General features: G+C 42.2%; 1 protein-coding gene across 1 annotated transcript; it reads right to left on the reverse strand.

Moving 5' to 3' along the window:
* Positions 1–238: 238 nt before the first annotated feature.
* Positions 239–14,212, reverse strand: rspo1 (R-spondin 1; the record flags this gene model as incomplete). Its single annotated transcript, XM_083989536.1, has 6 exons — positions 14,004–14,212; positions 11,650–11,844; positions 8,912–9,055; positions 8,089–8,304; positions 2,524–2,691; positions 239–279 (listed from the first exon to the last, which is right to left on the reverse strand). The coding sequence occupies exons 1-6, from the start codon at positions 14,098–14,100 to the stop codon at positions 239–241; spliced, it is 861 nt and encodes a 286-aa protein (XP_083845662.1). The 5' UTR covers positions 14,101–14,212.
* Between the last annotated feature and the right edge of the window lie 1,340 nt (positions 14,213–15,552).

The raw sequence follows: 15,552 nt of genomic DNA on the forward strand, positions 1-15,552 counted from the left end.
TGCCTAGGAGAAGACCATACCATTACCACTGAAGTTACCTGGAGCTAGACAGCATCGTACACTCTTTTGTTTTCTCTTTGCAGTTTTGATTCGGAGAAAAAGTATTGTACAAATTCCCCCGATGAAATTCTAGAGATGGACCTTCTTTGTCATGTATTTGCTTCATCTGTAAAATGAGTAAATGATTAGTGTTATTGTTATAATAATAACAGTCATATTCGTCTTGTTTTGGCCATCATTATGTTATGTAACTGTACTCACTGAAGTAATTGCCGAGATCTGAAAACAAGGCAACACAAGCACAAACACTAAGACAAAACGACCAGTTGTTAACATGCCTGCAGTTTAGCCAGACTATCCACCGCCTTTTTAAAATAACCCAAAATGTGGGTGATAATTTCTCCCCTTGCAGGAGACTGTGTGTGAGCATAAATATAATAAGTACACATGTTCGAAATTGAACCACAGTCAGTCCGTAAATTGTCATGGAGATTTAAAATGTATAATTGAAACTCTAATTTTAGAATTACCATTGTTTTTCTTTAAGTAAATTTGTAACATGCAGATAAATTTAAAACCTGTAAAAAAACAACTTCAGTTTTTGGCCCCATGGGACTTACTCTGCAAGTAACGGAGTTAGTACAGTTAGAACAAAACAAACACAAATAATGGCCAAAACTGTGAAAATTGAAAAGAAAAAAACTAAAATAAAATATATTTTAAACTTGCAGTGAGGCCAAGTTTTTATAAAATGTATCCTTGTGTGTGTGGTATCTGTAGCATCATAAGAGAATTGAAGAAGTGGATCAATTGCAGGGAAAATCATAAAAGTCATTCAAACTGAAATCAAAGAGACCAATAGCAAAATCAGTGTATGACCGATGTTGATCAGCTTCATCTGAACTTTATTTAGGCTTTCACAGAATAAGCTATACATGATGATATTAATACTTCTTATGTTTGATGATAAACACAGTTTGACATATTCAGTATCACAATCCATAGTATGAATGAATAACGTAGCGTGTAACTTCTCCTGAAACTAATATCTTGTGGAAAGCAAACAGACCCATGGAAAACATTCTAGGAGTAGAAAAAACCCCTCTGTATCTGCAATGTTATGAAGCCAGCATTTGGAGTATAAATGTGTAAAATGCTATGATTGTTCTGAGACTTGAGCAGTAGGAAACATTAAAGTTGTGCAAAATCTTCAGACCCTGTTGCAAACATACATGATTACTGAGCAGCTGATGATTTGATGGCTTATATAATAATCAGTGGCTTGTAGTTACTGCATATTCGATATATCACTGTGCATTTACATTTTGTTTCCTCTTGATAACCAGACCCTATTTCTTCAATCTATGAGACCAATATTAACACATATGTGCAAATGTAAACACACATGTACGAACGACTAAGTTCTGTCGACAAAACTTGATTCCGTGCAGAAATGCATACTAAGTACACAAACATCCAGACTTTAGGTAGAGACAAGCACACGCACACACACACACACACGCCTGCATGCACAATGGCACGCACATGCAACCTTGTACCATGCAAATATTCGTGTTTTTAATTCATCATTTTCTGTGCAGAGTTATTTTCTGATGCAAACATCAACATTTAATTCGGAAACAAACAACTACGCTATGAAATGGCAAAAGTCTGTGTCAAGACACCAGAGGAGGATGTGAGCTGAGCTCCCACTGTTCCCCCCCTTCATCCTCTCTCAAGCCTGTTTTGTAAAATACTCCTTCATCAAAATAATATATAGAAGACCTTCTGTCCTCAACAACCACAAATGATTTCCAGTGCCTTTTCTTTTTGTTTCATCTCACAATAGGAAATAAACGTACAAAGACTTAATACTATTCACCGTCTTTACATCACGTACAGCGGCTGTTGAGAAAATCCATCTGCCACCTCTCACAAACATGAAAACAAATGAAGAACAGATTGTGATTAAAATCGGACTCCAACAAAATACATCATAAACCGGAGGGGACTGGAGAGGCCCTTCATTCATTATCAGTCTTCCAGCTTTAATGCTGCATTTAAACACAAGGTCTGTTCTGAGTTCAAGAAGTGACATAGGTTTCCGAACTACAGTCTTCGCTGTGGCTTTGCTTCTCCAACAGTGATCCCTCACGCTGGCAGGAAAATCAACAAGTCTTTCAGAGTACCGCTAAGACACCAGTCTCATGCAGATAGGTTCATCTATTCAAAAAGCTCTGGAAAGCCTTTTGTGTTGCAGCAATCCTCCAGTTCTTTTTGCATCTTTTACAACACATAGCAGCATTAATCCGTTCCTTCATCACTTGGTCTATGGCTGGCACCGCTGGGTGAGGCACTGTCTCTGCTTTTCCTCTGGGCCCCACCCAGCAGGCACTGAAGTTTAGCTGACGGAGCTGGTTGTGATGCTGGGAGCAGTGGTTGTCCTGCCCTGGCCTTTTCTCCTCTTCCCACCACCTCCGCTGCCCCCTCCTCCTCCTCCTCCTCCTCCTCCTACTCCTCCACCTCCACCACCTCCGCCACCTCCTGCTCCTGCTCCTCCTCCCCCTCCTCCTCCACCACCACCACCACCTCCTCCTCTACTGCCATCTTTGCCATCTCGTCCTCGCCCACGTGTGTTCTCCCTCTCTCTGCTGTTTGTATCATCTTGTTGGTCTCCCTTATTCTTCCTCTCTGAAATATGAATGCACAGAAAACATGGTTTAATAGGTCATACCGTTTCTCAAATAAACTATTGTCAGGCATCTGTCGTCATCGGATGCCGTACGTGGAAGTGCCTCGGCTTGACTAAACTTTTTTTTTTTTGTTAAAGCATGGATTCCTGAGAGATGAGAATAGAAGATGGACAGGATGTGTGCTGGATCAGAACTTGCGGGTGTGGTTGTGTGGTTTTTAATGCAGGCAATGAGTAAACCATGTATATCCAGTCCAAATCATTCATAAATGCTCACATCATGCTATGTTTAGGCGTGCTGACAGAATATGTACAGTCAGCATGTACCACAAGTGGCCCACAAATAATAATCAAAGTTAATGGGACAAAATAACACATCCAAACATTTGAAGGCTAATCGTTTTTGGCCACGTTACGGGGTCAGTCATTTGGTCTACCACTCTAGTCCAGACTAAAATATCTAAACAACTGTTGGATCAAATACCCAAATAAATGTTGTGCAGACATTCACATCCGCCTTAGGATTAATTGTAATTGCTCTCACCAACAGATCAGACTTTAAATTCCCATCAGCCTCAGCTGGACTTGGAAGAAAGTTAAAGCAGAAGTAAGCGATATTTTTGTGTTAATATAAGTCTTAAATAGTTATATCTTCCGACGGGAATCACTTACATAGAGTGTTTGGACCGAAACACGGGTCTCTCAGTCACTCTGCTCTGCACTGAGCCGAGGAGAAAACTTTTCTCGTATCCTACAAGTTTTATCCAATGAGGAGAGAGAACGGCATGAAGGGCTGTGTGTGCAGCCAAGGGATGCGCGTGAATGTGGTGACGTAGGGACGAGGACCAATAGATCCATGACGAGGGCGGGGTCTGCTAACTCCATCGGCTGACAAGAAGTTATGATGCGTTCAAGGCAACCTGTAACTCGTGTTTTTCCGACCTGTGAAGTCGTACCAGTTCGATCTGGTACCAGTTCACGGGTCGGAAAAACAAGAGTGGCCGTTATAGTGCACTTTCACAGGCAACAGGTCGGGAAAAACACGAGTTACGGGTTGCCTGGAACGCTACAAAGTCGTAAGTTGTGACTTGAAGCCGTAACTTACGGTTTCAAAAGCCTGCCTGGAACGCAGCATTAGCCAAAACAACCGGATCACCAGTGTTGTGCTAGTTACTGAAAAATAGTAACTAGTTACAGTTACTAGTTACTTCATAAAAAAGTAACTCAGTTAGTAACTCAGTTACTTAAACCAAAAAGTAATGCGTTACTGAGAAAGTAACTTTTTCGTTACTTTAAAAGGTTGTTTTTTTTCCAATGCTCCCATTAAATAAAGGTTGATTGAATTCCCCTCTAGCCATCATTTCAGTTCTGTATGAAGAAACACGTGTTTTTCTTTTTACAGTCTATGGTTTTTATCTGTAAAATTTTTACCATCATCATCATGCTGCATGATGTCAGCAGCAGCTTGACCTAAGTGCAAAAAAAAATCTCGAGTTACGTTTAAGACTGTTTTCAGTGACGGAAGTAAATTCACTCCAGCGGTATTTTTTTTATCGATCAGCTGTGTTTACCCAGAGCGATCAGCTGTGTTTTCAGGTGTCATAATTGGAGTCCGTCTGTCGGACTCCAACCGCTGCTGCTCGGGTGGAGTGGGTGCTTGTTGTCTCGCTGTGACTCTGGAGCTGTGTCCCAGTTCAGGGGCTGCAGCCTGAACCGACACACAACTTCGGTCTCGGATGCTGCGTTAGCAAAGTTACCTTAGCTCGCCGTCATGCCGTGCCCAGAGAATCGCTCTGGTCCTGCTCTGACCAGTCCTCCTCTTCATGTAGCGTGTTTGATTACGTGTGGGACGCTAGAGGGTGGCCACCAACTAGTGCTTAGTGTCTGTGCTCTGTCTTTCTTTCAATTCAATGAAACTTTATTGATGGCTGAAATGTTATAGGAATTTTGTGTGCCGCTGTAAAACCTCACCAAAAGGAACGGAAAGGAACGGAGTAACGCAGCGTTTGGTAACGGGAACGGAGTTACTGATTTAAAAAAAACAACGCGTTACGTTATTAGTTACTGAAAAAAGTAACGGCGTTACGTAACGGCGTTACTAATAACGCGTTACTACCCAACACTGCGGATCACTTACTTCTGCTTTAACTTAGCGTGCTATCAGGCCGAACTGAGATTCTTACTCACTACCTTGTCCCACTAAACAATCATGAACGTTCCCCCATTGCCTCGCATTAGGATTCACACCTGTCACACATTTTGAGAGTATAATTTCTCTCTAAATACAGACATCCATCATGGTGTGGTTAATGGCTGCACATAACCCATCCAGGAGAGATAAGAGCTGCTGTTCTGCTGAGGATTTAAAAATGCAGCACATGTATAGACAGTGAGAGCACTTCCGACAGTCAAGTGACATTTATTTCTGTCACATAAATCACCTTGAAGTCACTTCTGGCATAATGAGTTAAACATTGTCAAGGGCCCAGTAATGGCCCACAAGGACATGAGGAGCTGTCATAAAGTGGAAATGGACATTGTGTCTAGAGTCAGATGGCTATTGTTTAAGCAGCACTCAAAAGTATTTGGTTTTGTATATCTGTGGGAGTGTAGTTATGCTGGAGGATGTTTATTATGAACTTGCGCGTTGAGAATCTCTGCACATCCTAGAAACTGAGTGAACACGAGCCAAGGGCTGGACAGTGTTCACCATGCAGTTGACAACAGCAGGGCTTATGGCGCCACCATGTTTGTCTAGTAATAACTTAAGGTCTGTGTTTATTTCCCTGCAGCATTTTTTAAACTTGTCGAACAAACAGTTATGATTCTTTGGTTTAAATGCAAATGTAAAAGCCCAAAGGTACATTGTTTCTCAGATTTCACCCAAAACAATATTTCTGCGCAGCCAGTGAAAATCATTATCTGGTGATGAAGTGGATTCAAGGTCGTTGAATTTGGACAGACCCAACACAAAAACATTTATTCACCGCAGGCCCATGCAGACTCACAGTTGCATTATTTTCAGCTGAAAATGAAAAGGCTCAGTCTTGCACAGTAGTGAACAAACAAGAATAACTCATCCTCTGTGGAAAACTTTTCAAAGTAAAATCATGCAAATGACATTTGGTGAGTTGGCTGAAATCAGAAGATTTTATGTCCAACACCCTCATCATTTATGTGTTGTTTTGAATCAATAAATATATTTCTGAGCTTTTATGACCGCTATTTAAACAAGCACTTAATACTGGGTTTTAATAGTTTCAATTTAAATCAATGAGGGACAATGAGCGAGAGTGGAGCCTGAGTGAAGTGAAGGGTCCTCACACACACTCTGCAGCATCTGAGCTGATGTGCTTACTGTGCAAGGACTTAATTACTCCTCTAACAAATTACTAATGGAGCCAAGAGAGGGGGGACTCCATCAGTTTATGACAGCTCTGATTGCACCTCCTCTCCATCCAAGCTAAACAATTGTGCCTGACAAATGCAATAACACATCCAGAAAATTCTGTTTTCGCGTGAGACCCTTTTGTGGAGCTTCAGGAAAGGAGGGAAAAAATTTGCAGCCAAATCAACACAAAGCGTGAGATCTGCAGACCACTAAATCACTAATGTTATACAAGGTCTGCCCCCTGTGTTTTATATAGCCAATCTGCCAGCCAACTCCCACAGATGAATCCACAGTTGCACTCTTTTTTGTGTGTGTGTGCATAGTGTTTACCCACATTAACTGGTTCACCGAGGTCACGGTACCATCACCCATGAATTACCTCACAGAGGAAAAGTCATTCTCATGCATTTTGGCAGTAAGATGCATTTTATTTTCATACAAATGTGTTTAGCAGCCCAACGAGGGAAAAACAGAGCTAAAAACCTCCTAAACGTCAACCAAGTCGACCATTTCACAATCCACAAAACTTCTGTGACTCATTGCTCGTCAGGTGACACCTCACATGTCATACTGTGACCTACCTTTGCTCTTAACATTTGGCAGTCAGTAGCTACAGCGGTTTTTTATATAATATTTCACTGTTAATTGTTCTTCCTAACCAAAAGTTGATGGTCTTTCCAGGATGTAGTAGGTGTCATGCAGAGTAAAATTGCTTCTTATTTCTCAAATCATGCTGTCATAGTCCTGTCTAATGAGGAGTCGCCACTCCTCACTGAGCATTTACAAGCTAAGCCAGCCTCCCTCCCTCTAGACATGACCACAGATCTATATGGGACGATGTCAGATCATGTTCTGTTTCATGAGTCTTAGAGCCCTGAAGGAATTCTCCAAGAAGGAGAGGTTGGTGCTGGATATGCAAGCCCCCTCCATGTTTACTCACAAATATCCAGGCATATCATCTGTTACATGTTGCAACATCTGTAGAGTTGCCAAGACTGTGCAAATATAGTTACGCAATGTTGTTGCTGTGCCCGAAATCCCCTATGCGTGCCACCGTCCAATAAAGGCCTTAAATACTGCTCGTTGGCAGCTCCCTTAGTTTTTGCAAATATGTGTAAGTTTACAACATTGGTTAAAATTGGTTCACTATGCAAAACAGATTGGTATTTGGTGACATTTAGAAAAAAGAGATTTGCTAATCACTCTTAATTAACAATAATCCCTTTTAGTTCAAGAGAAGGAATCCCATAATTTCAATGAACAACAGCTCCACTTGTGTTTCTCTGTTTTTGTAAGGTTTCCATCCCAGCAGCCCTGCTAGTAAATTCATCATTTCTTTGCCTCACTACTAAGGACAAAATGGTTAAAAGCAAATAACTGGGATCATTGCTGCTTTTTGTAGCACTTTTCATCCAATAAACGTCTGGAGCACCTGGCCAGAGCCGTCATTTATTGGCGCTATCTGCAAATGAGGCCAAGAGCGACTAATAAGCTGTTATGAAAGCCGATAATGGCCATTGACTGGCGAGAACAACTGTTAACCTGCTGGAGAGCAAGCTGCTGTGTGGGTGATAAGAACCCAAGCAAACATGTCATGGCCATGTAAACCTCACGCTTCAACGGTCCTCAGAACAAATAGCTCTTTCCTGCTCTGATCCTCGTCCAGCTTCGCAGTGCATAATGCCCGCCCTTCATCTGCTTGGCTCGTAGATTGGAGTTTATTGTTTACATGCTGAGAAGTCAAGAGATTCTGTATCCTTCTGTGAGCTCAGCCAAACAAAACCCAATCAACACGCTGTGGGTCACAAACAAGCTGGCGGGAAGGCAGGCTTTTAGCTATTGAGTAATGGTTCCATCATTCATCGTATTAAATGGTGGAGGCATTTCATGAAGCACATGGAGTTGCTGCTTGTGATTATGGCTATTTGAATTAGTAGTCCCCATTATCTGACATCTTTTCCCCACTGTGCATTGGCTTTCTACTTCATTTACTGCTGATGTTTACCTCTTGTACAGGGTGTCTTGTTCACAACACACTTCCTTCTCTCAGTCTGTGGCACACAGGCCTGTGAGGGCACAGAGGCCGGGGAGGTGTCTGGACTGTGGACCTGCGGCAGCGGTGAACGGACCCGAGACTGCGAGCCTTTCTTGAATCCACATGTTTTGTTCTTCTTCATACAGGAACCCCATTGGCTCCACTCACACTCTGAAGCACGCTGACCTGGGGGAAAAAACATGGCACAAAGACTAAGGTAGTGAACAGTTCACATTTGTTTTGCAGCTTTCCTGTCTGCTTTTTACAGCTCAGTAGTTTTAGCACAGGATAATGACTTTAGGTAATTTCCAGTTCTGAAAGCAATTTTTTTTTTTTTTTTTTTTTGACAGATTCTTTGGACAGATTGAGAAAGTTGTTACAAACCTGAAAACGTATGAAGGCATGCGGCCATTAAATATACCGTACTTTTACACAATAGCGTGTTTCTAAGGTCACGTTTATATTCTCTGTGGACAAGCAAGGTCAATTTGACAGCACATGATGCCAAAAGTCAGTCCAGAGCTCCAAGTCTTTGCAGCACCAAGCCAAGATGCCTGGAGAGCTCTGAATTTCACTGTTAATGGTGCTGTTTCTGACTTGACAGTATAATTTTCAACAAAAATAAAACCACAGAAAGGAAAAGCCCAGGAGATTCTGTTATTCTTAAGTGTTCACTTCCAATTTGCTGGCCAAAACAACTGAATATCGATAATTTCTTAGATAAAGTGTAGTGTATGGCAGCTATCTTTTCAGATTTGCCATGTTTTTGTTTTGAAGGTCGAAGGTCACTCACCGACACACTCCATGGTCTCGTTGGAGGTGCGTTGGCCTGGAGGGCAGCTTACATAACATCGCCCGCTGTGTGAATACAGGCCCTCCTTACATTTTGTGCAAAAGTTGCGATTGAAACATGCTTCACAGTTGTCTATTTTACATTCTGAAAGACACAAGGGAGACAGAAAAACACACAAAAAAAAAGAGTTAGGTGAACTGTGATTGTTTTCAAATTTCTCTGTCTTGTTGAGGAAATGTTGTGGATACGCAGAAATCTCTTTTCTTTAAATGAGGAATTCATTGCATCTTGGCTCAAAAAAAAGGAAATCGTTCTCCAGAGAGAGTACAAGAATAACTTGAATTTTATTCCCTCTGAGAGATTAATTGGTGGTTAAACAACACGGGGTCTATTTAAGGGGAGTAACACTCTTCTCTTAAAAACACATGCACCACAGGCCTTGTTTTTTTGGAAGGAGGGTGTGAATGAGTACAGCCAGGAGTGCAATGCTTCACTGGCTTTCTCAAGAGTGGGCTTCTCCACACCTCAGACTCATTAAACTCTCTGACTCTCAAGTCAAACAAAGAACTTCTTGAAATTTGGATAATTACAGACACCGAAGGATAAAAAACAGACACATTAAAAGACTCCAAAACAGCTTTGGTCTCATCATGAAAGGCACTTCCTGATCCCCGTCATTCATTCCATGTGAATTAACCTTGCTCAGATGAAAACAGCAGAGAAAGATGGATATCTGTAAATTTCCATGTGCCAGTGTTTTTGTATGGGAAACTTATTCAGATCTAGATGCGTTATGTTCATGAGCGCTGAAGTCAAGAATGTCTACTCTGCAGCTGGTCTGATGCCAAGGTCAGAAATGATCTAACACCGAATCCCTCATTGGGATCTTAAAGTCCTTGCCTCCTGCTCCCAATTACTATTTTTAAGCCCCTGACAGCTAAATTTGACAGTACTGACGTTTGTAGCCCTATAATGTAAGACAAATGTTGCTAACAAGACATTCTGGGATGACATGTATAAAGTCAGATGATTGGATAATAACCCAGGTTAGCCACTGAGGGCCTCTGAAAGGAATTTTCTGAGGAAATTTAGCCCTCTCTGCAAAAGTCAGGACAGTGAAATAATGCAGCATTAAAATAACAAAAACACATGTGGTTGATTTATTGCAAATGATCCAGTATTTTGATAGAATTGCAAAAATCTCATAAATAATTCTAATTGTGTCATTTGCACTGATGCAACAAACTTTACAGGGGAAATAAAACATGCTGTCAGTTTAAGAATAAAATGCAGATTCTCTTGTCGACATCTGAGCACAAGTGCTGTAAAACACAGGCAGCGCAAGACAAGAAAGCACAGCGCCGTCATTATAATGTGGCAGATAGAGGCACAAAATGACGGCTCCTGAGTTGTATATGCTTCGTGGTTGTTTAAATTTCACAGAAAAACACAATTTATCACATCTGACAGACTTTAAGAGATGTAGGAATCTGGAGTCGTGCAAAATAACTTGACAGATAAATATAGGCTGCATTTTTCTTCCTGTAGCAGAAAATCACTACAGGCTGGTGAGCACCGTAGCTGCCATCTACATCTACTGTGTGGCTATCTTAAAGCAGTGAATGTAACAGTATATCATTAACCACAAAGTAATTAAGTCAGTATTCTTCTGTGCAAAATCTGATGAGACATGATTCTATAACCACACACATTCAAATACACAGAGAGTGTATGATGCAGAATAAAATGTGTAAAAGCGAAAGCATAACAAACATGGATTGTGGCCTGGCATGAACCCTGCACATGAGGGCCAAATAAAAAACACAGACATCCTCTAAAAAACAGACAAACAACAATGCATTAGAAATGTTTTTGTTGGGATTTTGTTGCAATCCTGTTTGCTGCCCACACATAAGAGGAAACAGACAACAGACTGAGGTGCTGGCACTGCTCGGCTGAAAGTGCAGGACCCAGCTAAGTGAGTTTCGTAAGTGCCATGAGTGTAGCCACCCTTTCACCCAACTTAACAATGAGCCAAACTTGCCCCATAACCATAAAGAAGACCAGGTCGCTTTAAAATCCTTTCGGACTCTTTTCTTCTGTTTCAGCAGTTATTTTGCTGAATTTGCTGGCTATTTGTGTTTTCTTTTCCACTGGGACAGAACGGCAGAACAACAGACGGGTTTCATCAAGCGGTCACTCATTTACTTATTAGTGGCCAGTTGCCTCTTGTTAGTGAGCATTCAGTAATAGTAGTGCACTTATTCACTCACAAACTTGAAAAATAGTAGCACAGATTGCTTCAAAGAAAGACAAGACAGCAGGGTATGAACACTGAGTTCTTCGTAAGGTAGGAGCCGTTCTGCACTAATATTTCAGATCTTTGTTCAACACAAAGTATAACAACACAAAGTGGAAATACACAAGACAAAAACTAACAGGGTATCCCCCTATCCCTCTTCCTCGTATTGCACATAAACAGGAGATGATGAGCCAAAGATAAACAGATCATTTACACTCTTGCAGTTTTGATTTGACATCAGCCGTGTAGGTTTTTATGGCGTGAGAGAGAGCTCTTGCCAACCAGTTAGCTCCGGTCTGCGTCTGTTTTGAAGATTCCAGATGTGTATTCTCTATACAAATCTAACGTGCCCGCTTACACATCCTGTTGATGTACCCCTCACACCCTGCACCGTCCCACAGTCGAGAGTCTAGAGACGTCACGAAGCAAAACTTACGGGTACATCTGTTGTTGCCTTCTGGATTCCTCATCCCAAAGTATCCCATGGGGCAGGAGGCGAGGCACACGCCTATCTGACGGATGTCGTTGCGCTCCAGGAAGATGAAGAGCTTGGGCTTGCATTTAATGCAGCCGTTGTACTCAGAGCATCGGTCACAGCCTTTGGGGCAGGATGGTGGCCCCTCAGTACTAACTGTGGAAACATACGGTAAACAGAAGGAAATTAGCGGTAAGCAACGGAACAGCACAGCGTACAGTTACATAAAAAAAATGAGTTTTCAGCCAGATATGAATTTTAATGATGAAATCAAAAGGACATTTGTCAATATTCTATGAGAACAACATCAGGCAACTGTAATATTATGCTGGCATGTCCACTGATCCGGCCACAAACCTGCCAGCACTTTATCACTCCAACAAGCAGGGCTTAATGCTCGCAGCTTAATCTAACCGGGGGCCAGGCCAAACATCTTTGTTTGAACAGTTACTCACTGTTTACTTCAAACTGCTTGCCGGAGATCCTTAACAGATTTTCATTTGGAGAAACCCGGGTAATTGGGGCTGACAGTCAACCGAGAGCCAGTCAAAATCAGGCAACTCGCATCACACAGGGCCTCCACTGAGATCAATCACAAATGATCTTTGGCATTGGGAAAAGTGCATTAGTGACGGACGGACATGACCAAGAGACGTACGCTGAATGTGTAAAGCCAGTGTTTTTTGGGGGGTTTCTTTTTTACCAACCAACCAGCAAGTATCCCCCTTGTCCAAAGTATGAAAATGCACTGCAGATGCATTTATACTTCACCTCCTTGTAATCCCAGGCTCAGACATTAATCCAATTCCTTCATTTTCTAAAAAGGCAAAGCCGCAGCGCACACACACACACACACACGCCGGTAATCTGAATCATTTCAAGGAAAAGTGTGTCAAAGTGCACATCCTTTCTCTCGTAGTCGTTCAGAGACAAAAACACAGTTGTTGGAGTTGATTTACAGTACGCGACTGTAAATCATCAGCTCTAAATATACATGCCCTCACACAGTCATCCATCTGCCGCCCTGCCTCCCAGAGATAACTTGGATGGTAAAAACGTTAAAAGGATTCTCCCGTGAATGGATCACAGCACGCCTGAATTGCGGCAACCACAAATGTAATCATTACAACGAGGTCTTATTGTTCCCGATCACTAGTAATGATTAAAGGAATATAACCACACCGGGAAGAAAAGAGTGTATTAGTCTGAGCATGTGTTGTTGTAAACTGTTTGTGACACATGGTGGATTGCGAAAAAAAAGAGAGAAAGAGACAGTTTGTCCTGCCTGGAACACGAGGAGCAATATGTGCTACTCTCCTCTCTGATGGTTTCAGTTTGATCCCTGCATGACACCGAGTTCATTCAAAAAGAGAACACAGAAAACCCACGGGAGAACAAAACAAGTACCACTGTCGTCAGCCGTTTGCCAGCCAAGGGGGGCGGTTGGAGAAAACACACAGAGTGATGATATTAACGACGCAAAAGCCATAAAACAGACACATAAATTGCAAACCTCTTTCATATCTGGAGGCAGGAGAAATTCAAATGGCACGTGCTCATGTATACAATGAGTGACTCAAATCCTTCTGGCTTCATAACAGACAAACTCGTGTGTACGTAGACTATACTATAGAAAATATCCTATATCTATCTCCCTTCTAGTATGTGATTTTTAATAACACCACATCTGTTTCTGTGGCCAGTCATGGTATTATATGAATTCTGGTTCACAGAGGTTGGGGTGAGCTTGGCATTGGCTGAAAGCTCCTTGTGTGTAAAGGAAGAATTATTTCAAAGCTGACAGTAAGACCGGCACAGAGGCTCTGAGGCCAGAGATATACTGCGAGTCGGCCCGAGCACCATCTTTGGTTGCGTGAGGTCAGAAAAATGCTTACAACAACAGCGGCAGCACGGTCCAATTGAGAGCTTAGAACTGTCAGGTACTCCTTCCATTATGTGCCCACAGAGCCAGACACAAAAAGACCGATGGCTTTGAGGGCAAATACATCAAAACCCCCTCTATAAACAATCCTAATACCCATAAAAGTTTTACATAAACCAAGAGAGGCATAATCTTAAAAAGAGGAAGAAAGACGAGCCATTCAGGAGAAACACTGAACCTAACATAACCCGCCCAGGAAAAACAAATAAGAATGATGAGAAAATAAACAAAATGTTATCTTTGCTTTGCTTGTTAAATGTTTATAAGACATCCACCGCCGTGACTCAGACCACAGTAACGAAAGGCAGCAGTGCTGAAGTGGAAGAAAAGAGAGATCAAAACAAACTGAGGGAGAGAAAGAGAGAGAACTCACCCCGTCTCTGCCTTCTCGCCTTGGAAAGCTTGAGAGCATCGTTATGACCCATGGAGCTGAGGAAGACCATTGCCAGCGCCACCAGTCCCAGCTGCATAGTCCCTGTTGCCTTCCCGGCCACGCAGGGTCCCCCCCTGCAACCAGATGGATCAGGTGGGGGGGCCCCCTTCCTCTGTGGGACAGGTGGATCCCTCTGCTGCTGGGACAGATGATCCCTCCTCTCTGCTGCGGTGCTCCTCTCTTTCTCTGTCTGTATCTACCCTTTCCCCCCCCACCCCTCCTCTGTCTCTCTGTATCCTTCGCTCTAGTGGCTGCTGCGTCCGCAAGTCTCTGTAGTGGAGGGTGATGCTGCGGTTGCAAGTCCAAACAAGCCCGAGGCACAACAAGCCATCACACTGGTGGCAGGACTGGCAAAGGGAGTAGACAGACCAGGGCTGCAGGGGGGTGGAGGGGTTGTGCAGAGGATGAAGAGGAGGAGAGAGTGGAGAGGAGAGGAGAGGAGAGTGTCGAACTTCTGGTGGTTCAACCCATGAAGCTTGGGGTGGGCTGGCAGGAAAGCAGGGAACCCGCTGTCAGACGAGTGTTTGCTGTCAGTAAGAGCTGGAGCTCACAAGCGTGCGTCGTATTAAAGATGCTCTGAGGATGCACTAGAATAAGAGATTGTAGAGTGAGGAGAGACCAAGAATGGTTCTTGTCTAAATGTGAGCACACATCTGCTTGTACCAGGACCTGCTGAGAAAAAAAAGGCAGAAGGATGGGGAACAGGTTTAAGAAAAGGAAATGTTACAAGTACAGATAAATTATCATAAAAAGAGTAGTTAATTTGCTGTCCTACTAGGACTTAGAGGAAACAATCTATACCTCTGTCATGGACAAAACTGGATTAACCTTTCACTATTTCCCCCAATCATGCGGAAACCAAACAGTATCCTAAAGCTGAAATAATTTATTGATTGGTCATTCATTAGCTACAATAATTATTGGCAACAATTTTGATAATCCAATAGTTATATAACTCATTTCTAAGAAAAAGCGCAAAAGAAGGTACTAGTGATACCAGTGAACCTTGTTTCTTGAGTTTTCTATCGACTCTTGTCAGACAAAACATTAATTAATTAAAGATTTGAATCTTTACTTGAGCCTCGAGGGATAGTGGTGGATTTTTTTTAGCTATTTCCTCAAGTTTTGTAGACTAATCAATTTATCGATTAAGACAATAATTGTCGGAACTATTAATAATGAAAATAACATCTTTTCCCCCTGTATTCTGTGTTCTCCTAATTCTTTACCCAAGGTTAGCCGTGTGTTAATGAAAAAACATACCAGAAAATTATGAATTAATGTTCGGTTTTGGACAGGGTCCATCTACGAGTCATACATAAGGATGGTGGACCCATCATAACTATCATTGCACTTTTTATTAGAGCATTTTTTTTAATTTTTTTAATTGTTGCAGGAAGACAAAAATGTAATGGCGTGCCCCTGAAGCTTTGGGGTAGCCTGCTTTTCTCATTTTGTAAATCCAGCCTTGGTCATACCTGCAGGATAG

This window comes from Trachurus trachurus (genome assembly GCF_905171665.1).
Source record: "Trachurus trachurus genome assembly, chromosome: 16".
Classification (NCBI taxonomy): domain Eukaryota; kingdom Metazoa; phylum Chordata; class Actinopteri; order Carangiformes; family Carangidae; genus Trachurus; species Trachurus trachurus.